General features: G+C 44.6%; 2 protein-coding genes across 3 annotated transcripts in view; both read right to left on the reverse strand.

Moving 5' to 3' along the window:
• Positions 1 to 2,428: 2,428 nt before the first annotated feature.
• On the reverse strand, positions 2,429 to 11,310 carry map2k7 (mitogen-activated protein kinase kinase 7). The gene is made up of 12 exons (XM_079160226.1): positions 11,184 to 11,310; positions 9,318 to 9,365; positions 6,877 to 7,021; positions 6,583 to 6,649; positions 5,225 to 5,338; positions 4,157 to 4,276; positions 3,937 to 4,044; positions 3,634 to 3,813; positions 3,421 to 3,501; positions 3,027 to 3,169; positions 2,737 to 2,782; positions 2,429 to 2,648 (listed from the first exon to the last, which is right to left on the reverse strand). The coding sequence occupies exons 1-12, from the start codon at positions 11,302 to 11,304 to the stop codon at positions 2,505 to 2,507; spliced, it is 1,317 nt and encodes a 438-aa protein (XP_079016352.1). The 5' UTR covers positions 11,305 to 11,310; the 3' UTR covers positions 2,429 to 2,504.
• A 1,871-nt stretch (positions 11,311 to 13,181) lies between these two features.
• The window catches only part of pkn1a (protein kinase N1a), a 41,377-nt gene continuing 28,862 nt past the window's right edge, over positions 13,182 to 25,696 (reverse strand). Inside the window, exons 6-23 of one of the 2 annotated variants that reach the window (XM_079159546.1) lie at positions 23,324 to 23,469; positions 22,802 to 23,000; positions 21,806 to 22,000; positions 21,271 to 21,380; positions 21,008 to 21,151; positions 20,475 to 20,550; positions 19,415 to 19,550; positions 19,027 to 19,111; positions 18,150 to 18,229; positions 17,741 to 17,816; positions 17,328 to 17,419; positions 16,883 to 17,059; positions 16,561 to 16,623; positions 16,176 to 16,252; positions 15,951 to 16,093; positions 15,323 to 15,430; positions 15,097 to 15,177; positions 13,182 to 14,899 (exon numbers count right to left, since the gene is read on the reverse strand). In XM_079159546.1, coding sequence (XP_079015672.1) covers positions 14,696 to 14,899; positions 15,097 to 15,177; positions 15,323 to 15,430; positions 15,951 to 16,093; positions 16,176 to 16,252; positions 16,561 to 16,623; positions 16,883 to 17,059; positions 17,328 to 17,419; positions 17,741 to 17,816; positions 18,150 to 18,229; positions 19,027 to 19,111; positions 19,415 to 19,550; positions 20,475 to 20,550; positions 21,008 to 21,151; positions 21,271 to 21,380; positions 21,806 to 22,000; positions 22,802 to 23,000; positions 23,324 to 23,469 — 2,192 coding nt within the window. In that variant the 3' untranslated portion in view covers positions 13,182 to 14,695. Of the gene's footprint in view, positions 14,900 to 15,096; positions 15,178 to 15,322; positions 15,431 to 15,950; positions 16,094 to 16,175; positions 16,253 to 16,560; positions 16,624 to 16,882; positions 17,060 to 17,327; positions 17,420 to 17,740; positions 17,817 to 18,149; positions 18,230 to 18,984; positions 19,112 to 19,414; positions 19,551 to 20,474; positions 20,551 to 21,007; positions 21,152 to 21,270; positions 21,381 to 21,805; positions 22,001 to 22,801; positions 23,001 to 23,323; positions 23,470 to 25,696 lie in introns of both variants that reach the window. The other variant, XM_079159545.1, reaches the window with a different exon arrangement.

Genomic DNA, 25,696 nt, shown 5'->3' on the forward strand with positions numbered 1-25,696 from the left:
AATAAAGTATTTTGTCCTTTGGGGAAAAAGAAGTGACAGCAGCGTCTAAAGCAATATAAAGTAGCAGCAGTAGCAATGTAAATAAATAACATTGTTCAAGCAGAAACAGTAAACATCATCGAGACAACGCGCTAACTCACTCGCTAAAATCATAATTGGTACGTTGGTGTAACACCATGAAAGCTTTTTACAATGACCAGCTCGGCACAAACTCGGGCCGCCTTCCTCGTTTCCTCTCTCCTTATTCACACGCTCACGTCCTGACATCAAACTCCAGTTTGTCTCTGACTTTTCGTTAACTTTCAATCCCACTTTCTTTAAACTCCCTGTCTTCCTCCCCACCTCACTCCATCCTCTCTCTCTCTCTCGTTTTCCTGACATTACATTTCCACTCATCCTTTCTGCCACCTCGACAACCTTCCTGAATCTCTCGCTCTCCGACACTTAACGGTTTCCTCTCTGTATCGTCGACCATTTCTCAGTTCTAGCAGTGATTTGGTTTGACGCGTGACGGGGCGTGGGAGGCTCGAGTGCACATCTGGCAGGCTGTGGCCCGTCAAGAGGGGAGGCTGCGGGCCTCTCGTTGGCCCCGTCTCCGAAGACCTGCGCTCACAACGTTCATCTAGTTCAGGGGCCTCAAATTGGCTAACGCTAATGCTCCTTTGTCCTCACAGATGAGCAAACTGTCACACTTAACTCCAATAAAAGACTAAATTACATTTAAATCAAAAGTGTAAAATTCATTGATTTCTGGATTTAAAAAGTGAAGATGTTCTGCTTTTCTTTGTCGTAAAAGATAGCAAACAAAACATTGTCAGATTCTAAAAAGGACACTAACCCCTGAATGAATAATTGAGAAGATAATTAGGAGATGATTAGTAATTTGGGGGGAATTTCAATTGGTTACTTGCAGCCCTGGAAAACAGTCAATAATGACTTTACAATAGAAGACTAATAATGTAAGACAAGACAACAAACTGATTTGAGAGGCAGACTTTAGAGTCAAAGGAGTAGTTTGAGACCCCTGCTCTATGTTCTACAAACGCGTCCGTGTGGTTTCTGGATGTCTGAAGCGGGTCGAAATCTCTTGGCCTCCGCCGACAACAACCTAAACTCGGCCTTTGGTCCGGTAACGCTGTGGAGCACTACGTCACACTAAACAGAGAGGCAGACAGAGAGCTGGACAAAGAGGAAGAGGTAGACAAACAAGAGAGTAAAGAAAAGCTCCACAGGTCGTAGGATCTACTCCATGTATATTCTTTGTACAAGATAAGCGCCCGTTCTTTGCGCTCTCGACGGAAAAAACACTCCGCTCCCATTTCTACCTCCAGCCTCTCTCTCGTTTCTCACACTATAAACGGTTCCTCAAGCGTCAAGGTCTTCAACGAGACCACAACTTCCTTCTTCTTCGACTACTTTCTCTGCTTTTCTCTCCCACACTGCTAGAAAGAGTCTCCTCCTCTCTTGACACATCTTTTTCTCTTCTTAGCATCCCTCCATCTATTTACGTACAGCTACGTCTGAACGCACAAAAACAAAAGCATAAACGAGTCCTTTTCTACGACGCTAGAATGCAACAGTAATTTTTTTTGTAAGTCTTTTTCATCGTGTTTTTCCGACTGTGCAGCAGCTAAATACAATGATGGTATTCTAAACATATTTCATCTCAACGTTAATGAGAGTTACTATCCTTGCATGTTAAAAATGAAGCACAGCCGATGGATTAATACATAACGGTGTGTGTGTGTTACGGGTGTAGCGTGAAGGTGAATAAACGGTTAAAAAAGATAAGCTCACTTATTAAAAACAAACAGTGACTGTGTCTTGATATTTATCCACACACACACACTCACGCACAAACACAAACACACTTACAATACACACACACATTCAGCCTGAGCATGCGTGATAGTAGAAACACCTGAAGAAGCATAATTGCACCGGACATAGTTGTGTCCTCCTTAACTTTTATGTACAAGACAGATACATGTTTGCTCATGTAGCAGATGCTTTGTTCCAGTGTGTAGTGACTACTCTGTTGACTAATCCAACGCCTTGGATCAATGCTTGAGACAGACATGTGGGTGAAAAACTAGTGACAGGTGGAGGACATGTAGAAACACACACGAGACACTGACATGACGTGATGTGAAACAACGTGTGTAAAGAATGAAGCTAACTACAGTTTGCACCTTTTTCTCCTCCCTCCCTCCCTCCCTCCCTCCCTCCCGTGTCTGTCTGTCCAGATTCAACACACTGATCAACAGAACCACCAGCGTCATCCATCCGTCCATCAGTCCGTGTCTCCGTCCATCGCTCCACCGAGTCTCCGTCCCTCTCTCTACCTCTGTGGGCTCTTCAGGTTCTCCGGTGGACGGACGGACAGGCGGGCTGGGTCGAAACGCTAGGCTTAGCTGCTAACGCTAGGCTGGATTTAGGACAGACCGAGTCTGGGCTTGGCAAAGACCAGCGTCTGGCTAAGCTAACGGCGGGCAGGTGCTAGGCTACCTACTGAAGAGCGAGTGGAGCTGGTGCTGATGGCTGTAACACTGGCTGCTGCGGGGCGACTCGGTGCGATCCATCACCGCCTGGAACCAACCGGCCACGTCCACGTCCAGCACCTCGTAACGGTGGATGAAACTATGCTCCTATATACAGAGGGAGGGAGACGGTTCAGTTACATTTCACCTTTGGGTCATTCTGGTGAATCTCATTGATTCATGACTGGTTTCTTACCAGCAGCTGGTGGTATTTTGGCCTTTTTCTGTGATCCTTTGTGAGGCTGTGAATTTTAAAACGATACATTTGAAGGCAAGGCAACTTTATTTATGAAACATTTCATTACAGGGAAATTCAATGTGATTTACATTAAAGTGCATACCGCAACAGTGACATTTGACTATAATAAAGAAAATGATTTGCTCTTGAATGAAGCACCGGGATCTTATTCTATCTACAGTTAGAAAACCCACCTGATGACCTGAGAGCTCTGACTGGGTCCGTTTTAGAGTGAGATTTGTACTCACCAGTCTTTGACGAAGGACTGGAAGTCGAGGGAGAAGCCCATGCCGAGAGGCAGCAGAGGAGGATCTTCCTGCAGCACTTTGGTCAGAACCTCAAAGTCTGTCTTGCAGTTCTTGTAGGGAAACTGTCCCGTGGCCAGCTCCACCTAGAGGACACAAGCAGCCATTTATCAGTTTATGTTCAGTGCATGTTCTGTTATTTTGGCTGCTGATCTCAGGTCCGACTCTGTTTACACTGAGCGTGTCAGACTACATACTAATGTCACACACCGAAGGTTCAGCTGCTCCTTCTGTATCTTATGGTGCAAATAACCATGTGATATTGATGGAAATGAACCCATCTCAGGATGACCCAGCACACCAAGTACACTTCCTTTATAGTAATAAAACATTTTACCAGAGAGATGCCAAGGCTCCACACGTCTGCTCGGATGTCATAGTCCGGTTTGGTGGGATCCGGAGGGTCTATTCTCTCGGGCTGCAAGAATACGAGATCAGGCAACACATCGGTTTAAAAGATCCGTGTGTGTGTGTGTGTGTGAGTCATGTGTCTATTTTGTATTTTTTTTGTTTGCTTTTAGGGTGTAGATTGTGTGGGTTTTTCACTCACCGCCATGTAGGCAGCACAGCCGGCGCTGCGGGTCTTGGCCTTAGAGTCGACGAGGCGTCCGCTGATGCCGAAGTCGCACAGTTTGATCTGACCTTTCGCGTCCAGGAGGATGTTGGAGGGTTTGACGTCGCGGTGGATGACGCCGTGTTTCTCTTTCAGGTACAGCAGCGCCTTCACTATCTGGAGCAGAAACACACACACAGACACACACACACACAGTAAGAATATGAGACCGAAGCAATCAAGAGAGCAGTGTCACATTTTCCCATCTGTGTGTGTGTGTGTGTGTGTTAAGCCACTTACTGCCACCGTCATCTTTCCAAGGATTCGCTCTGGGATGGGGCCCTGGATTCTCTTCTTCAGCTTCTCCGCACACGTTCCCATCAGCTCCATGGCGATGAATACATCCGTCTGCACACGCACACACACACACACACACACACACACACACACACATCCAGCTGTTAGCAGTTTGTTTAAGGTTTGTTTAAGGTGTCTGTGTATGTATTTTGGGGACACCCACGCTGGTAACTATGGCTCCGTAGCACTGGATGATGTACGGGCAGTCATGACTCTTCAGCACCACATCCAGGTCCATCAGGATCCTCTTGTTCTCATCCTTGTTTCCTGTGCGACGCATTTGCTGGTGGCGCACACAGAGAAACATAGCCATTAGAAAGATCACAGAGCAAAGACTCCTCTGGTGCGCTGACTGACTGCCTAGTTGTTAAACAGCTCGGGCGGCTACAATTAAGTCATCTCTTAAATAGGAGGGCTGTTACGTGGGGTTATTACTGCCACTGTGTTGGTAAATTAGTCACAATTAGATCACAACACAAAATCGGAGCGCTAAGCCGGGGTTAGCGTCGAGCTCCTGCTGTATTTTGATCTTTGACTGAAGTCTTTGTGGTCCCTGTGAGGAAATTCTTTCTTGTATTTTGAAACTAAGCATCAAGACAAGACCGCCCGCATATTACACTGTGATCCTACATATCATCGACTTTACAGAGTGAAGCATCAATAACTACAATAATTACAGAATGCTCGTATTAAGGAGAGTTATGGCATTTAAAATGATCTACCTGTCAAAGACAAATGTTTTCATAGAGCTGCTGTTGTTTCTCAGGAATCCCACCTTCTCAGTTCTTTCTAGCACAACTGAAATACACTGCTCACAGCTTACAAGGAATGCTAAGAATCAATTGTGTCAATTCATTAAATAATGCCAACTATGTACTATGGTGTAATGTAGATTGTCTTTTATCTCTGGGTTATGTACCAATTATTTCCTGTTTCAAACCAACTGTCCCATTAAATATTCTATTTTTTTATGCATTTCATATTCCTCATTCATTCCTCATTTTCATGTCTAGATTTTGCCCCATGTGGATCCGGTTAAACAATAAACTCATGACATAGGTATAAAACATTTTGGTCCCATTAAATCTTAAACTAGGGGGCTGGATTTCCCCGAAAAAAATTTGCATTTGTTCGGCTTGCCTCTTATCAACCTATCAAAAGTTAGTCGGTATTTTTAGAGCAAAGGACGTGCTGCGTGATTCGTGGACGGTTGGGTGCGTAAAGTTCCTACTTTGACAGCGATGACATGGCCGGTCTTCTTGAATCGCACTTTGAAGACCTGTCCACAGGTCCCGCTGCCGATCTCCCCCTCGCTGATCAGGTCCGTCACCTCCGCTGGATACCGCTGTGGACAAAACAAGACTTTGGATCATGCTCAAGATATGGTTTCTGGTCAATGTTGTTTCTAATGCAAACACTCCGAGCTGAAAATAGATGAGAGAGGCAAGTTCAGATTTTCTGCTTCGTGAGGCAACAGTAAACCCCTCTGGATCATTCAGTAGCAAATGTTTGGATGTGCAATTAAGCTCCCCCCCCCTCTCCCATTTGGCCATTTCTCAGAATACCAGCACACAGTGGGAAGATGCGTCGTCTCCCCGCTTCGTTAAAATTGAATCAGTGTGCGACTGAGATGCTGTGAGCGGTGCCTCATCGAGTGCTTGATGTAGCAACCCCTCTGGGCTAATGAGAGGAAGTAAAAACAAACAGCGACGATGAGTCCAAATCGTTTTCTCCAGCTTCCTTCAAACCCTGACTGGCTTTGACTGTGGTACTGGAGGGAGAAAAAAAAAAACCCAAAATGGTTCAACACATAGTTTATCACTATTTTATCTTGGTCTATAAAAACAACACACTTCTCACTGTTTATCAGATTCTGTATAATAATGCCAGGGAGGGCTGCTGTTGTCCTTGATGGAGATTCTTTGCTCGACACAAAGACCCTTCAGGGGAGTGGATGTTTGCTTTTATAGGGTTTTAACCTTCACGTGGTTTAACAATACAGACTCGCTGCTTTTTAGTCATCTTGAAATAGATTATTTCTGAATACTGAGGAGAACAAACTGTTAACAAATCCCTCTGTAAAGAAACCTTTTCTAATTAACAACAAGTTACAAAAAAAAGACCAAAACCAACAATGCGTTACTCCATCGGCTCCTACCGAAAACATAGATCGTTCAACACAACTCACAAGTATAAAAGTCAAAGTAATGTCCTAAAGGAACTGGGCACTGTAGTTTCTAGTAAACAGGTGTAGCACGTAGATTTGTTGGGGACTATTTTCAGCTGTGGATTAATACACACTTAACTCTGTTGGGAGTATTTACAGCAGCAGGACGGAGTATGTGGGACTGATTCAAAATAAACTAGAGTGCCCACGCTCATCGTGATGAAGGAACATGTCCCCCTGTGCAACAGTGCGGCACAACAGAGATAAATGGCACAGAGGAAAAAGATTTAGCAGACTTTGGCAAATATCACTCAATCAAATATCACCTGCCTCATGACCGCTCATGTAACGCATCACATGTAGGGCATTGACATCGCCACACGACAGAAAGTCAACGTGTGTCATCACGCGTCACATCTCACCTGACCGTCGATCTTCAGGTAACCCGTCTGTTTCATGATCTCCTGCAGTTTCTGGTCGATCTCTGCACTGTGGGGACGAAACACACACACACACACACAACGTGAGGGAGCAGGAAACGAGACGTGGAGTATGTTTCAGTGTGAAACGTCCGTAGCAAGATGAGGCTTCTGACTCAAATGGATGCTGTGTCACACATGATGGATCCACATGCAGAGCTCTTACTGATACCACGTAAACACAATAAGAACCGTAAGTACAGTTCCTCAGATGAACATCAGCATGTGTCCACATACTTCTCTAAGCTCTTCTGCAGGGCGTACGGAGGCGTGGGCAGGGTGAGCATGTGTCGCGGGCGGCTGGGGTAGGGGTGGTGCTGAGGAGAGCTCTCTGAAGACGATGATCGGCTGCCTCCATCGTTGGCCAGTGGCAGCTGGAGGGCTGGAGGGGGGGGGGGGGGACATGACACATTAGAAACTGAGAGGAGAACAGAACGAATGGCACAGTACGTTTTTCGCCCGAGGCCAGCATGCCAGAAGGTGCAAGACGATGTGTATTCATGCATTCACCGACTCCTCCGTTTTAGTGGTTTAAAGCTGGTGTGCACCAAAAGGTGATCATGTGTTATTACTTGTGCTTTAGCACCCTTTTTATAAACACATGTCAACGTTCTCTTTGACTTTGATTTGTGTAAAAACTAAATGTGAAGATTTCAGAGAGGAAATTCAAAGTGTCTGATGAGAAAATAAGGTGACGTATAATATCCGACTGAATAGGATTCCCCGTGAGACACCAAGAGGAGCTGGCCTTGGTGAGCTCAAAGAGTTCTTTCGCTACAGTCCCGCTATCTAAACCCAGTGTAGACTTTAACCGCCACGTTTTTGTTTACCCCAAAGCTACAGCTTTGTTTTTGTTTTTTCACCGATGTCCCGACCTAACGTTGAAACAAACAGGACGGTTATCTCGGAGCAGAAGCAACACGTTTCTCAGGCAGCGAGGGACGGCGCAGGGTTAACCCGCAGCTGAGGAGGTAGTTTATTGATGTGGACGTCCACAGATCGTCTTTAAAAGGGAAAATAAGGTTTATGAACACTTGGGTTGTCTTTCATTAGCTGCAGCCATTGGTTTTATTAGTTATGACAGCATTGCACACACCAACACGACTGCTGAGATTTCAGAATGTGGCAACATTGCAAACAATGCGGCCAACACAAAGCCACTCAGCCTATTGATGTCCCAAGATGACTTTAAAACCCTGGACAGCGTTGACGGACGTAGGTCCCGTTCTCAACCATAGGTCGACATCTACGAGTATGAACGCTAAGTGTGAGAGGAGTTTAAATGCCTACTTATTAACTCTTACTCCAGAAACTTTTATTGCAAAACACGCACAGGACCATGCAGCTGTTATCCGTTTTATCATTAACATTGTTATAGTTTTTGTGGCAGAAGGCTGGCAGCTCTTCTGCGTCACCCGAGGATGGATCAGCCTGCAAGAGGAGAATCAGTTAGTGAAGAGGAGGACGGGGTTAGTGGGGAGAGGAAGAGCGACTCAGGCAGTCTTTGGCACAGGCCGCATCTCCAGAGTTCAGCTGGCTCCAGATGGACGGATGCGAGGACAGACGGCGAGGGGAGACACACAAACACACAGATTCTCTCGCAGGCACCGCCTCCAGCTCACACCGTGCTGCTGGAAAAGGAAGGAGCATTGGGGGGGGGGGGGGGGGGGGGGGGGGGGGGGGGGGGATGCCAGAGGATGAATAACGGGCAAACAACATCAAACGGAGAGAGAGGAGAAAATCGGCCAAAACTGCATAGCACAGACTAAGGTGGAAGTCAGTCAGACTCGGACAGGAAGTCCTCGGTCGCCACACACAGATAACAGAGGGAGAAAGAGACAGCCGGAGTGTTCGCGGCACTCCTGCAGACGGACCAGTGGGGATGCTGGATTAGAGGCTGTGTCGGACAAAACACAACCCAAAACATCGTGTCGTGCAGAAAAAGCCGCATGCACCGTGATTCTCTGCGTCCAGCAAAACGAAGGTTAATCATCTGACACACGTTCTCACACACACACGCACACACACACACTGTGAACATCAACGCACACCAACACTGCCCTGCCACTGGCACAGACACACACTGACAAGAGAGAGGAGTCAGAATGGAAAGTTGGAGAGAGGACGTGACTTTCAGGGGAGGTTCGACATAACTGATGGGCCTAAATATCAGAACTGGTCTCACAGACATGGGTTTACCTGCTGCCGCTCAGTGGAGGTTCTCATTCAGGAGGAAACGTCTCAGATAATGGTGTGAGAGCCGGATAAGAAACTAAGTATGTGCGTGCAAGTGTTTACCCAGTCTATGACACCAACCTGGTCAACTGAAAGACCATCTCGTCAAGCTGGCTGAAACACAACATGCCCCTTTATTAAATGGACTTTTACAGCCACTTGTTAAAGACATAAGAAGACTTTTCTTTAAGTGTTAATTACACTGGATGTAAGAAACGTGCATCAAAGTGTTAAAAAGACAAACGTGAGGAAAGGAGGGAAACCTGACTCGTGAAAATGTGATAACTGACTGTGTTTATCTCTGTATTTCTTATTTTTTTAATCCCATCAAAGATAAGGGAGGAGGGGGTGGGAGGGGAAACGGGTTTTGGGAGATTGGGGGGGGTTTGAGGGAGGGAGAAAGAGAGGTGCAGTGGCAGAGAGAGCGATGGATTGAATGATACCTGCACGCTGGGAAGGGGCTGGAGCAGGACTGAGCTGGATCACGATGACTAGACGGAGGGAAAAAAAATATACACACACACACACACACACACACACACACACACACACACACACGCATATTACTGCACTGTTCTACTGAGACAACCACACACACACACACACACACACACTCCATCATATAACAAATAGGGGGGAAAACACACTTTCTTCTTTATAAGTCCCTTGTTCTCAATAGGAGTGGTGTATATTAGAGGATAAGCTCTGTCTCTATTCTATCTTTTTCTTATTGTCAATAAATCCTTTGAGAAGACCAAAATCAACAAAGCGATAGTGCGTCTTTCAATACTTTACGACTTCCAAAACCATGTCTGTGGCATGAAGCCCCATGCCCACTGGTTGCTACTGAAGTCATAAGTCTTTAAAACCAAGTCACAAACATATTGTTGTAATTTAGAAGAAGAGGCTCAGTTATTTCCTTACACAGCTGGGCACTGGAGTTTTTAGTAAACGTTACTCAAACAAAGGTACCCATTCTTTTGTGGACGGTTTACAACTGCAGATTAATGCACATCTGGCGCTCCAGTGAGTATTTGTAGCAGCCGTACGGTGTACACCAGCTCAAAATAAACTGCAGTGCCCGTGTTCACTGTAATGAAACATCATCATTGCTGTTAACGGGGATGTTCCTCGACTCAGAGTGTCTGCTGGTACAGAGGAACGACTCGATTCCAGCGCTCTCCTTTTCCCAGATTTAAAATGTGTAGAAGTTATTGCGTGGAACTTACCAGGGTCACTTTAAGTGAGGTAGCGAGGAATTGCTGGTGAACATGGAAAACACTGGATTTTATAATAACATTAAGACAGGAATATCAGGCAATACGTGGTTTGGGTCTATTCCTAAGATTAGTTGACAATGAGGAAAATACAGAATAGCACCAGCCTTTCCTTTAACTCGCTCACCATCTTACAAACGGCTCATTTAACCTCACACAAGATGGACAAGAAGTGATGATCTGTAGGAGAGAATGGTCTTTGAACAGACACTGAGTGAACACTGGTGAGATAGTGAAGAGCTTTCTGTTTATTCCGGTGATGCATGTCAGTCAGCACAGGCATGCTGCAGACTCTCAAGACCGGAGAGAGCTTTCTCCTCCAGACGGCTCGAGGGCCCAACGTGACACCAGCTTTTATAACACTCACTTAAAACTGTGGAGGACTTCATGGCAATAAGTCCGCAGCAGACTGTAACGTGACTACCGTGTGTTATGTGGTAACATAACGCGTCGGTAACGTGTGTTGAACGTTAGCTGGATCTCATCGCTTCCACGAACCAGCGTCTGTTTTCTCAAGGGTCAAAACTGGCAGTGAAAACAATAATGACTTTGCCGCAGGAGTCACAAGCAAACCCGCTGCTTAGTAGTTACGTGAGACTACAGATGAGCTCGCGGACAAACGTCTCCTCCAAAATGTTTCATAAGTCGACTGAACACTGGTCAGATGGACGCTGGGCCTGCCACCGACTATCACTCAGACTGCTAGCTTGTTAGCCTAGCTGGTTTGACAGGACAGATACGGAGCAGATTTCAGGACGTGACTGCCAGCGAGTGGTCTCGTGACAGCATATAATTTTTTATTTTTGTATTTTGCTTGACTCACTGTAGAAACTATACCACTTGTGAAGTCAGTAGTTTGAGAGTAAAATCGAGCGAGCCAGCTGAGTCGGTGTTTGTTTATGTAGCTAGCCTGTTAGCATGTAGTAGCTAGGGGCAGCATAACACCTCCACTCCTTCACTCCGCCTCTCCGGTCTTTCCCCCTGCTATTCTGCCCGTTACCGACTCCCCGGTAACCCCCGGTGAACACTCACTCGGTCTCGGACGTCGCTGCGGACTCATGTCGATGTTGAGGTCGATTCTCCGGCGAGCTTCTTCATTTTCCTGCTTTAGTTTCTCCTCGATTCGCGACAGCCTCTGTTCCAGCGACGACATCTTGAAAAATTGAGCACCATGTAGCTCTTAGCAGAGCTCTCGACTCCCCTCTCTGGCAGGCAGGCAGGATGGACCAGCAGCGCGCGCACACACACACTCACTGACTGTACACGCGCGCGCACGCAGCATTAATGTGACCATGTTAAACCCATATAACAGAGTCATACCTTAACAATTAATAATGATCTCGTTCAAGTGGGGTTATTATTAAGTCAGAGTCTGAAGATGAAAATGGAAAAGTCCTGGTTAATTCATCTACAGTTCAGCTTTAGTGTGGACTAAATACTTTCAACTCAAGGTCTACTTACTCACTCGTCCTGGAGCTTTCAACCATGTCATACTGTCCTCTTCATACAATTGAGTTTGCCTATTAACCCTATTAACCAATGAGTTATTGATGTTTAAACGTTATACATGTTTTAGCTCCCAAAGGACTTCTCATCCAACACACAGAAGTTTATCTGGACAGTTCATTGACCTCGGATACAACAGTTGACTAAATGATCTCAACTCAAAGTTCACCTCCTTGCTTGTTCCGGAGCTTTAGACTGCATCACATGGTCCTCATCATAAGATAAAGAGCAGATGTGGTTTGTTCAGTTTTCATGGACTGTAGATGTTAAAACTTATAATCATGTTTCAGTTTAAACATCTACAGTTCAGGGACAACTGAGCCAACCCCATTTGCTGAAGAAAGCTTTGTGTTTCGGTCAAAAATTCCAGGACGAGTGAGTAAGTAAGTAGACCTTCAGTTGAGTTAGTTTTGTTAACCACAGGTTAGTACTTTGATATGATGCACTGCACTACGGGCAAGTAAACGTAAACTTAAGTCTAATAAAGCTTAAACAATTAGACAATCATTTAGTTGATTAATGAAAAATGAATTATCCAAAAATTCTCTGGTTCCAGCCTCTAAAATGTGATAATTTGCTGCCTTTCCCAGTTGTATATTGTAGAGCTTTTTCACTGAAGACATTTTGACAAAGCACAGACGTAAATAATCAAATAAAAGGCTCAATTCCATTTAGCTGCTTCAGTTTCAGGGTGCTGGTATTGTGCAGGCTGGCTCACAATCAGGGCTTACATTGAATAGAACAAAAGCTAGATTTAATGTTAGTAGAAACTTACTACTTGAAAATCTTTTTTTTTGTTTTGTTATTCATCAGAAAAAACTAGTGAATTTGAAAATGTCACCTTGGTCGCTGGTAATGGTGAATAATATCGTTTGATATTCTCACAGTAGAGGGACAACGGAGCATTTTTCCTACAAAAACACAGCTTCGGCATGTATTTTGATATAAATCCATCGTCTTAACTCCTCCCCTGTGAAGTTTTGGTACCATTTTCTCAGTATTTTGCTGGTGGGAGCACACATTTATAAAAGAGATATCTTCAGGTGATCTCTTGTTCTCCAATAAAGAGTTTTTTAAACTATGACATAACCATTCAAAGTGTAAAAGTACCTGTACAGCATTATTGATAGCACACTGACATGGAAGGCTAACACCAATGCTAGGTTAGCGAAGGCTCAACCACCTTTTAAGGAAGCTGTGGACAGAACTATGCTGTTATTGTGTAATAAGACCTTCACAACGATCTCTACTTCTTTTGAACTTGCACCCGATGTCCTTTATCGAGTTCACAAATAATGCTTTTTAAGATGCTCATGCTTCATGTTACATTATGTGCCGTCATATATGGTTGATGACGTTCTCTTGTTACTCTATACTATTTTGTAAAAAGATGACATGATACGAACAAAATCCTCACGACACGATTCCATTTAAAAGTTGAATTATTGCAAACTTTCTCTCTTTATTTGCCTTTCTGGTATCCGTTCTCGTCGTTCCTTGGTTTGAATGAACACAGACAGAATATTCACTCCAGGTTTTCTTTATAAAATACGTCATCTGATCCTCTCACAGGGTTTTGTATTGTCAAACACAAGATAAGTAAAATCCACACCATCATACATACATACAGCTTCACAACAAACCTCTCCTGTACTCAGAGATGGCGACGTGTTACACAAGTTTATTAGCACTGGCTCATATTCTTCCAACACTGATCATCCTGTTTCAAATGATATTGTCCATTTAGAAATGTATTGCTAAGAGAACTTCGCTGGGACCTAAAGCAGCACTCGAAGTGGCTGATCGTGGCTTCACTCAGATCTTCCAAAATAACTACGATATCAATCTGAACTCATCCCTACGATGGAAACTCTGGAATGATCACAACGGATAGTTGGGAAAACTGTTGGTGGATTAAGTCCTTAAAACAGACACATTAAAAAAACAAACATTAGAGCCAGTGTTTGTTGAGTTTAAAGTCAGATAAAAGTGTCTTGGAGGGAAATTACTTCCTTAATGTTCACAAAACTCTCTACGCACGACGATGACTGGATGAACGTGTTTCAAACCCGTAACGGACAGACACCAAAATGTTACTCGTACATCAAGTCTTAGCGTTTTCTTTTTTTCCCCCCCAATTATAAAAAGAGTGAAATAACGTAACCTGCTTGCCACGTAGCTTTTATGCTGATGGTTGTGATTCTATGTCTGCTACACCTGTTTTATATCAAACTATGTAGAACGCCCAGACATCCAATAATGCACAGAGGAGGAGACCGTCATAAAATAGGACTTCTTTGCGAATTGCTTTTGTAACGTTCGTGGCACAAATTAAAATCTGAGCAGCACACATTTTTTAAAAAGTAGTTGGTAGAAGTAAGAAAGTGGTTGTTTTTTTTACCCCATAGGTAACTCATAATTCGCCTAGCAACAGTCATCATAGACTGCTGGGAAAGCTTTGAGTACTAATTCACCGTTTCCTCTAACGAGCCGATCCTCGTTTCTTCTGCATCGGGTCACTCTTCCTGCTGCTGTATACAAAAAAAACAAGATGCTTATCTGTGGATCAAATACAAATGTAAGGCATTGGTATGAGAGGCCTTGAACCCCCCCCCACACAAACAGTCTACATCTCCTCCTCTGACAGCTGCTCATGAACACACCGACACATAAGACGATGGGAGGAGGCATTTTAAAGGCTAATGTTTGTAAAGATACACAAGTCACTGGTGTGTTGTACAATGATTGGAGAGGCGGGCCTTCGTTTGTCCAACATTCCACCCCGCCGGCTATCCGTCCGTGCTTTTATTTTCTCAGTCCTCCATCTTTAAAACCCCCGCAGACACACACACACACACACACACACACACAAACAGAGACCGACTGCCTCCCGTTTCTCCGCATTCATTCACAGTGTAAATTGACGGCAGACACACAGTCAGCGGACGGTCAGTGGAGACCGTCGGTCCCGCCGCCAAGCCTTTTGAAGCAGAACATTCCGCTAAGGTCTGTGAGGGGCCCCCCCCCCCCCCGGCCCACTAGCAGAGGTCGGAAACGTAGTCAAAGTCCCGGAAGCTGTCCTGGTCTTTGCGGGAGAGCACGCGAGGCTCACGTGGCGGCGTGAGCGCCGGGGCTTCGGTGGTGAACTCCTCGTCGAAGTTGCTGACGTCTTCCTTGCCGACAATGGAGGGGACGAATGGAGGGGGAGCCTTCCTCTGCAGCAACGCCTCCCAGTCCACATTCTGGAGGGAGACGGAGACATAATTAGAATCTGAAGGTCTGTTTTAGTTTTGTGTATAGTTTCCCTTAAAGTCTCAAGAAGTACAAGTAAAGCTATGTAAACACCGGCTTTCACCTCATCCACATGCGATGATCCAAGTGTGGAAAAACACGAATCGTATATATATATATATTATTAAACAAAAAACAGTGTACTTACTCTGAAAAAAGGCTGCTTTTTCACTTCTTCTGCATCCTTTTCACCAGATCCCAGTCTTCTCTCTGGGTTCCTCCTTAACAGCTGCTCATGAAAACACACAAACACACACACACACACACACACACACACTGGTGAATAAGAAGTGGTTCATGTGTACCTCGTGTTCAGGGGTGATAAAGTCAGCAACAGAAGGAGACATTGTTTCTCTGTGTGCGAGTATTCTTACCCTCCTCATGATGCCGATAGCCTCAGTGGACAGGAAGCGTGGATAGCGGACTTCATCATTCACAATGCTGTCAAACACTTCCTCTTCATCATCCCCTGGGAATGGAGACTACCAACACACACACGCACAAAGGTGGACACACAAAAGCACACTTGAGTCAATACAATCCATTTTACAGATTTGAATCTCACAAATGAATGTGTTGACCACAGTCAACATGTTGTTATTGATTGTAAACATCCAGCTCTCTTTGTCAGAGACCCCTGTCAGGGGTTTAAGAGAATCCTCCTCTTGCACTTTTTTTTCTATTTGAACCCTTTTAGTTGCTCTGTCACCTTACTTACATTAAAAGTACAAAACAAATGACCATTTTATTTTCATGGTGTATTAGTTTATAGTAAATGGTCGGCGAGCCACTCGGCACCCTATCCCGTGGGCCATAAGTTGAGGATCACTGGTTTACAGTAATAGGAAACGTATGGAGACAGTGGTATGATACAGGATGCATTAAATGAATTCATTCGTAAACTAACCAGTTTGTAATGTGTGCTCAAACAAAGCTTCGTTCAGCTGTCACACCATAGACGGTGTAAGAACGTTGTGTACGTGAGTGTGTGCTAACTCTCACCTCTCCCACCAACATTTCATAGATGAGGACCCCCAGCCCCCACCAGTCCACTGCCCTGGTGTAGGATGTGTCCGTTAGGACCTCTGGGGCCAAGAACTCTGGAGTCCCACAGAAGGTACTGGTGCGGTCCCCAAAGCCCATTCCTACAGACACGAGGCAGAAACATGAAACCGGTTTTAGAGAAGAAGAAAAAATAGCCCATCTATCAGTAACATCGATCTTTACCTTCTTTACACAGCCCAAAGTCGGCGATCTTGACATAACCGTCGGTGTCTAGCAGCAGGTTGTCAAGCTTGAGGTCTCTGAATGAGAAAGAGCATTAAAGATGGAGCTGAGAGTTAGTGTGTCTTTGCAGGAATTCAACGAGCACAGCTGAGAGTACAGTTTAAAAGAGTTCAGTAAAGTCATGCTTGCTGCTCAGTGAGACTGTACTGAGGCTTTTTAACCGCTAACATTAGCATGCTAATGTCTAGCAAGTATTATGTTGAGAGCTTGTCTAAACAGCTTTGAATTGGATAAGTGTTGTTTTGTTTCTCTTCAGTAGACATAGATGTGTTTTCTACATCCCAGCTATCACGTGAGGAAACGGGTTCGTGCGGCGTCTACTCACCTGTACACAATCTTATGGTCATGGAGGAACTGAAGTCCAAGAACTACGCAGGCTGCATAAAACCTAAAGTCAAACCAAAGAAAAGTTATTACTAACCTGCAAGAAGAGTCAATACAACGTTAACCCCATAAGGAGTACAGAACTGAAAGTAATTCACACACTTAAAAAGCCCTGAAAATGATGAAACTGGTCTAACCTGCTATCAGGGCTTTACGGGATATATAAAGTGTGTTTACAGACTCACTTATCACAATCATTACGGCTCTATTCAGCATCTTCTCTTTCTCAAACACACACACACGTATATGCAGACGTTACGTACACGGCTCGCGGCTCGGTGAAGACGTCTGTGTGGATGTGCATCATCAGGTCGCCTCCAGCTGTGTACTCCATAACGAAACACACGTGCTCTGGAGTCTGGAAGCACGCAAACAGGTTGACCAGGAAGGGATGGTGGGACAGGTTCACAACCTCAAAGATGCGCTTCTCGCACATTAGACTGCAGGTGGAGGTGGAGGAGGAGGAGGAGGAGGAGGAGGCAAAATAAAGTGAACAAGAGAAGGAAGAGAGTAAGAGTGGAGGGGAGAGAGACAAAGAAGACGGGAGAATGCAGAAGATGAGAAAAATGAAGGATTGTGGGGAGGAGAGTAAAAAGATTGGAGAGAAAAATAAGAGTGTGTTTATTTTGGGTTGATGACACGCACACTCATCCCCCAGATGAACTGTAATCATGGTGATTCAAGAGATCCAGTCACACACACACACACCTTTCCACCTCATCGCGAGCAACGATATCTCCTTTCTTCAGGGCTTTGATGGCGTACATCGTGCCCGTCTTCTTGTATTCTGACAACAACACCTGGAGACGAACACATAAAGCAACAACTCAGGTCTGTTTCAAAACGTACACAACCTGTACACAGTGAACTACGGGCTTCTGATTTAATGTGGAAGAGGAATTAAAACTCTCTTAAATGAATGAATGTTGTGCAATAAGGTCTGACCCTTTTTCAGCAGGTGTTTTATTAAGAATGAACATGATCAACATGTATGAAGCAAGAGTTTCCTTATTAGTTTGTGACTTCCTGCAGCCATGACGTTCTGCATGAGACGGTGAGGTTTTTTGTGTATTCCAAGTTAGAAAGGTTCACTGAAAAACAAGCCATTTGTCAAAGTGTACCTTCCCAAAGTGTCCCCTGCCCAACACGGCAATCAGCCGGAAGTCCTGGAGAGACAGAGGACCTTTCCTCTGCTTACTGGAGAGACGGACACACAGTCAGCAGGAACATTTAGAGTAAATACCAAAATACAGAAAATAAGATTGAAAATCTTACATGACAGCATCATTTGTCATGGCATACATCATTTATGTTTGTCATTTACAGCTGGGCTTTTATTTCAAAATGTCGTCTGTGAAAACAACTTATACAGACCAGAATAGAATATAAAGAAGAGTACAAAAACACAATATCAGACTAAAAAGGACAGTGTTACAGTAATTATAGTAAAAAATAAATAAATATATATGATGTGGATAAGATACAAAAAAGAAACGCATAAATATACATTGCTCCTGTGCATGTGTGTACCTGCCAACAGATGGGGTTCGGACAGGGCACTCGGGGGTGAGGTCTGGGGGGGAGAAGGGCTCGATGACTGGCAGTCGGTCCTGAGGAGGGACATGCGAGGAAAGGGACACGAAGGAAAAGACAGAGACAGCGAGATAATGGAGGTCAAGAGACACAATGGTGATTTTGTGACGGACGAGACACACGAGCCTTCCAGGGAGCGGGGTTCGCTTTGTCTGTCTGGTGCAGAACGTGTCACATCACCTGTGGGACGACTTGTAGGCGCTCACGTCATCAGACGAGTGAAAGAGAGCTGCATCGTTGCCAATTGGTTGTGTGAGGGTTAAAGATGCTGTGCACTGACATTATTAAACAGCAGCTACTAGATGTGGGTTTAATTTCATTGCACGTCCACGTTTGGTTTTTAGGCACTTGTACACTATTAAGCACCAAGTTGGATACATCGGAGCTTTCAGAAACACAGATGCGGACATGAACACAATTTGCAAGTTAAGTTACGATGACTCTGATATGACATGAACGCAGCATTATGGAAACGGCTACATTGAACAGCTGTTTTGGAGCACATCGAATGATTTCTTTTCCCAAATGACTTTAGGTCAAAATGTCTTGCTCGTTTCAAAATAAAGTCCAAACTTGACCTAAATTGTAATTATTATGGAGTGGATTGTGTATCATTACATTATCTACTGATTAAAGTAATATCTCAGTGCTTTTGTGGATCGTGACTTGGGGCTTTAATTCCATGTTAAATATAGAGTGACCCTTCATCCCACAGCCAACAGTGGATTTACTACAATAGACCCCCCCCCCCCCCCCCCCCCCACACACACACCTCCCCCATTTCCCGGGCTTCCTCTCCCTCCGTCTGTCTCACCGGGGTGTTTGCGTCCGCGTCTCTCTTGAAATCGCCTCTTATCGGAGAGTCGCTGTCCAAACTCAACTTCTCCACTGAGACCTCCCTGAAAAAACATTCACACAGACGCAGACAAGCGGACCAACACGGCGATGCACACAAGACAAATGGACAGGGACAAACACAAGAGGGCAGTTAGACGAGGGGGCAGAGAAAGCATCGCGTGCTTTACACTTTGCCAGGAAACACAAGGAAAAAGGTTCGAGGAATGCTGCTGCGCTCAACAGACTCAAAAGAGTCTGATTGATGGTTGTCAAACGTGGATGAAGAGCGTCTCTCCAGTGCAGGGAAGTGGAGTGTGTGCATCTGTGTGGCTTATGCCCTTTGTGTGTGTGTGTGTGTCTCTCACCCGGCATTGAGTGTCAGGCTGTGTGCGTTGGGACTGTAGGTTCCCGAGTTGTTGACCGTGGGAATGGCGTTTCGAAGCAGCCTCACCCACGTCCCGATGTCCACGTTCATCTGACGAGCTCGAAGGAATGCCTTGCCTGGAAACGCACCAACAAACACACTGGAGTCAGCGACGTGCGTCTGGCAGGGCGGAGCATTGCGCTTTCTCTACAGAGAGTTAAAGGCGAACTTTGTAGATAGCTCGGATTACAATTTTAGATTAAAAATAAAATAAAAATCGGACTCGTTGCCAACTCTTTCTTTAACCTCCGTCTCTGTTACGTGAACATCTTTTGGACTAATATCTCTGTACATTGCACATATTCTCTATACTTCATACTGTGATATTTTATTGTACATTTTTCTATTCTATATTTATATTACTTGCCTTTTGCAATAGGCCGTTTGGCTGTGATTTTTATTTTCTCTTAATATGTTTTAATTCCTTGTATGTGAATACAAGGAATCAGTGAAACGGATTCTTCTCCCTTCATGGTGTGTTCATTGTTTTTCCAGATACTAGAAATCTTAAAAAGGGATGTAAAAGTCCCACGGGAATTCACAATAGTCAGGAATACACTCATGAAATGAAATCATATTCCAAAACCTCCTTGATCCTCATAAAGAGAGCGAGTAGTCCTTCACATCAGTGTCCAGGTTTTGGATGAATTGTTTCTCCGAGTCATTTCTCCTTTATGTGGTTTTTAATATCTCTGCTCTACATCTCGTTTCAGCGAAGGACTTCCTATCTTTGTTTCTGTAAGTGCTTCATAAATAAAGTTGTCATCATCATGAAGACACGAGCTGATTAATTCACCACTAGGTGGTGCTGTGGTCTAAAAGGAAATAGTGTCCCGAGTAGCAGAAGTGTTTCTCTTCTTTTGTTCATTTTCTCATTAAGATAACGTTTCTGCACAAATGCTGATCGTTCATTTTAAAGTCTTTGAACTGTACCAAGACTGCCGTGTAGAAAGGAAATGTTATTATACCATAAATCAGCATATTTTTCTGTGTTTCCTCACCTTGCTGCTTAGAAAAGACCTTCTTCTGCCTCTGGAGACGAGGCGCTCTCTCAATGACCGGGTTGAAGAAGGTCACCTGTACAACACACACACACACACACACACACACACACACACACACACACACATGAAACATGGAAACTACACGTCCACATTTTATTTTCAGACATCACAGTCAGATGATTGAACCTTTCAAGTATATCAAAGCAGTGTTTTTCAGCACAGGTGCATGGGACAGCTGTGTGTGTGTGTGTGTGTGTGTGTGTGTGTGTGTGTGTGTGTGTGTGTGTGTGTGTGGGGGGGGTTATAGTGTAGATGGGCATATTTGAATATCTGTGTGTCTATTCATAGCACGTGTATAGACGGGTGTCATGTATGCAAAGACACCTATGTCCACCTTTGTGTGTGGCTGTTCCTGTTCCCATTTCTTTGTTACAGTTTTTGTCAAGGTGAGTGTGTGTGTGTGTGTGTGTGTGTGTGTGTGTGTGTGTGTGTGTGTGTGTGTGTGTGTGTGTGTGTGTGTGTGTGTGTACCTCAGCCAGCAGCAGGCCCTGAGGCTCCAGCTCCAGCTGAACTCTGTGTTTCTGGTTGTCCAGGAACTCCTCCAGCTTCAGGTACTTCAGAGCACACAACGAGCGGTAGTCCTTCCAGTAGACTGCTATCTCCATCTCCCTCGACTGAAACACAAAACACACACGGCGGCACCCAACGGTGACAACAGCAGCGGCAGTTTTACTAAATGGATGATTAAATGCACTCAATGCATGCGTGTGTGCGTGTGCATGTGTGTACTGACCCTTTCCAGTTCCACAGTGAAGGTCTGGTCCCAAGCCTGCTCTCCCACAGTCCTCCAGAGTGTCTGGCCCACAACACCGTTATCCAGCTTCAGCACAGCACTCACCTCAGCTGCGCACACACACACACGCACACACACGCACACACACACACACACACACACACACACACACACACACACACACACCACATTACATTCCTATTCAGAACCTGGCCCTTTATCCCTGACCACTAAAAAAAAAAAAACATGAACGCTACCATATGCTCACGCTGCAATAATATAATGAAAGTATTGATTAATGATCGTCATTAATTTCCTCGGGGAAAGTGCAAGACCTTAAAAAGGCCATCTGTGGATGGTCTGCTCAGGGTACTGAAGCAATTCAGCTCAATTTGCTGATGTTGCTCCAATATGTGTGAGCACCGACCCACAGTACCTAACCTCCCCAACCTAAAGTGATCGTGATAGTAATTTGATATACTAAATATAGATTTGCTACATTGTGTTGTTTGTTTTACACTATTTGTCCACTTACACGAGAGCTCCTCTGTCTTGCTGGGTGTCTTCCCGCTGACCGAGCCGCTCCGGCCGTAGAGTCCCTTGCTGCCTCTCATGAAGGACCTGGTGTCTCCGGGGCTGTAGCAGGGCAGCATGACGGCTGTCCCTTTATTGCGACCGGGGACCACCTCCAACAACCCCATGCAGCCCAGTACCTGCACCTGTAAGGTACCTGGAGACACACAGGGGAACCATTCAGGCACAACCAACGACGAGGGCCAAAAGCACCCAGAGGCCACATGAATATATTTGTGAAAATTCAAGGAGTGAAAAAATTTGATTGGCAAATATCACGCGCACTTGCAAAAGCGTACGCCCTCTTCCACAAATAGTCACAGCACATTCACTCGCACTAGATCAAATATCTCCCAAAGTCCTTTTTGTCACATGAATGCATCAGCCTCAGTTTAGGGAACTGAACGTCCTTGTACATGCACAATGACTCTTCTTCTGCTGTTCAGAGATGTGTGTGAAAGATGTATAAAACCAGTCAAAGGGGAAAATGTGGGTTTTTTTATGTTTCAACACAGGATAACCACATTGCCACAAAGAAAAGGCCCCAAATGCTAAACGTTCCTTTGCACTGTATAGATCCCCTTTGAGGTTAGAATGAGCTGTGCGTACTCCTGCAGTGTTTCATCATCACTACAATTTACCAGTTGTGTTGTCAATACCAAATACATGTCTTTGTTACAAAAGTCTGAGAGATCTCATGCTAACACGCAGTAAATAAGCTAGTACCACTGCGTAGTATCAACAATATTATATCATAACACAGCAATCCATGACTTTGAAACCAAGAAAAAGTGGAAAAAGTCTGTGGTAACTTAAATGTTCTCTTCATTTCAAATAGCAGGAGGGAAAATCTCATCGTCCTGATCTAATAAGATGGGCCCACACGGACACTAACTAGAGGCTTTAATGACACTTCTTTACTCCGGTGGTGTGAGCGGCTTTGCTTTGTGTTAATTACCAGTGAGAGGCGAGGGCTTGTTGAGCGTGCTGTACTGGTTGTGGGGGTACGGGGCGCCATGGCGAGAGGAGGCCAGGACCAGCTCCTCTTTGATGACACTCGCCTTGGGATGGTCCTCGGGCAGCTCTGCCAGACGCTGGTCCAGAGAGTCCCTCAGCAGGTCCAAGCGCTGAGACGCCTCGCTCAGACGAGACTGCGCCTGCAGGGTATCGACACACAGAGCAGCATTAAACACGCTAGGCGACGTTACGCAAGCGATCACCTCCCCGTCCAATCTCACAGCCCTCACAATCCATCCCTGCTGTCATATTATCACAATGAAAACAAGAGTATTGGTGTAACAATCCGTTAGAAATGTCCGGTAAAGTGGCTCTAGCCCAAAATATACTGCACAAGAATACAGCTTAATGTTTGCTTGTAACACCATGCTTCATGGCTGAAAAAACAGGGTGTGCGTACAGAAGGGTTTGCAGGATGTGTGTGTGAGTGTGTGTGTGTGTGTGTGTGTGTGTTCAGTCTAACCTCAGACAGGGCTTTCTTGTCCTGGACCTTGCTGGCCCCCAGGAGTCTCAGCACATTTTTGGCCCCCTCAGCGACAGCATGCTCCACTCTGTAGTGATGCCTCAGCTCTTCGATGCGCAGCTCCATCCCACAGTCGTCATGGTTACCTGCAGTGTTGGGACGGACAAATTGCGTTAGTAAGTAGAGGACTTTACACGATACAGCTGAGGCTGTGATGCCACGAGACGCCGCATTCAGCCAAACCTGCAACTTTTATTCAGTTTTATTCCATAGCACGCTGAGACAACAGGCTTTTGTTTTGGCAGCAGCGTGCGACTCCCCTGGGCATGCTAAGTTAGGTTAATGCCTCAATGCATGTCATGCATTACACAAGAGTCACACAAAGAAAACATGAGCAGTGCCCGGAGGGGGCCATCTCTGAGTGTTCCCCAGTAAACAACATTAACTTTAGTTCCAACCTCTATTTCCAAATGGCTTTGTCACTTCCATCTCTAAAAGCAAACTGAGCAATAATAATAACAAAATATATGTATATTTTTGTTTCCTTTTTGCTGAGATTTAAGATTTAAAATAAATCATATTGGAATTCAGTTAGTTAAGACACAGAAAAACAAACGAGTGATAGCTCAAATACTTAAACAAGATTTCATAGGATTTATTTGAGTAATAACAGCTTGGACATGTTGAATACACTTATTGTAAGTCGCTTTGGATAAAAGCGTCTGCTAAATGACTAACGTAATGTAAATATCTTTAACATTTCCTGTTTTTGCCACAGGTTATAGCTACTTCTAATTAGAAATTTGTTTGAAATGGAAAGTGTACAATATAATAACTATATTATAAAAATATAATTTAATTCAATTCAATAATAATTAAATACAAATATAACAAATAAAATAATATTATGACATTAATATTGTAGTGAAGAAGCCACCTATCTGATCATGATGTGATAAAGTTAATAGAAAAAACGTGCCAACACTTCAAATGGTTTAATAAATAAAGACCTATAGGAGGAGAAACATTACATACGTATTATATATGTATTATATATGTTCTCACAGTAATGACATTTTCAGTCCTTCTCCACTGTAAACTAAAAGCCACTTCAAAATGCAACGAATGCCACTGATAATTAGCTATTTCACCCTCTAAATGGAGAGAAATGATAACAGAAGCCAGATCAGAGCCGAAGGATAAGGTGCAAGAAAGAGAAGAAAAAACATACTCGAGCTCCCTCACTTGGAAAAACAGACATTGGGGTCAGCCTCGGAGTTAAACCCGTGAAGCACAATTACAGCTAAGAGGTTAGCTTAATGTCACAGCGGAGGCCTTTCACAGTGAGCTACGAACACAATGGAGCACACAGAAATGAGGAGAGGAGAGGAGGCGCCAGACAATGAGGACAATAGGATGAATAGCATTCAAAAATATGTGCGTTTGACTTTGTAATGCCAGGTTAGTGAAGATGAAGGACACAAGAACACAGAGGAGTGATCAAAAAAAGATTTTTTTTATGGGTTGCTCAAAGCGCTGCATGTGACAGGAGGAGGGAGGAAAAGAGGGGGAGCCAGGGGTGGAGATGGATGTGGATGCTTTTATCTCCTAATAAGGTGTTCTGCCTGGAGCCCAGACCCTGCTAGATGACCCCTCCACCGGGTGTGGTGCCTGGAGACTGTCTGTCTGTGTACACCACACACACACACACACACACACACACACACACACACACACACACACACACACACACACACACACACACACACACACACACACACACACACAACCCCTGTGTGAGTGTGTAGGAGTTAAAGGAGAAAGAGAAAGATGTGTGACACCGGCACAAGAGAAGAAAATCCAAATGTTGAAGTTTATTTAGAGAGTTACATTGAGGGAAATAAATACCTGTGTAGAAAGACACAAACACACACACTTTACAGGAAATGTATTTGCAGATGATAGAGGTTAAGGTTTAGCATTGCACTCCTGTAACACTGTCGGATTCACGATGAACAAAAAGGATCCACATCAACGCAGCAGAACCGGTCGTTCAATCTTTGCCAAAACCGGGCGCCTACATCACCCACAATGCACCCCAACCATAGACGGTTTCAGTAAGAGATTCAGGTGTGTTGTGCTTGACGCGGCTAACGTAGCCTCGAGTCGCTAGCTGGCCTCAATCTGAGATGAGGAGCAGCTACAGAGCTGGTGAGCTCGCCTCTTTCTAACTCCACACCCTCAAAATATAATTTAAAAACATCACTTGAGGTAATTTTTTTTTTTTTTTTTTTTTAAATCAGACTTCACATGTGGATCCATCTGGAGGCTTTGCAAGAATTTTTGCCCCCCACATATGCAGTCGCACTCTGC

This window comes from Pholis gunnellus (assembly GCF_910591455.1).
Source record: "Pholis gunnellus genome assembly, chromosome: 5".
NCBI lineage: Eukaryota > Metazoa > Chordata > Actinopteri > Perciformes > Pholidae > Pholis > Pholis gunnellus.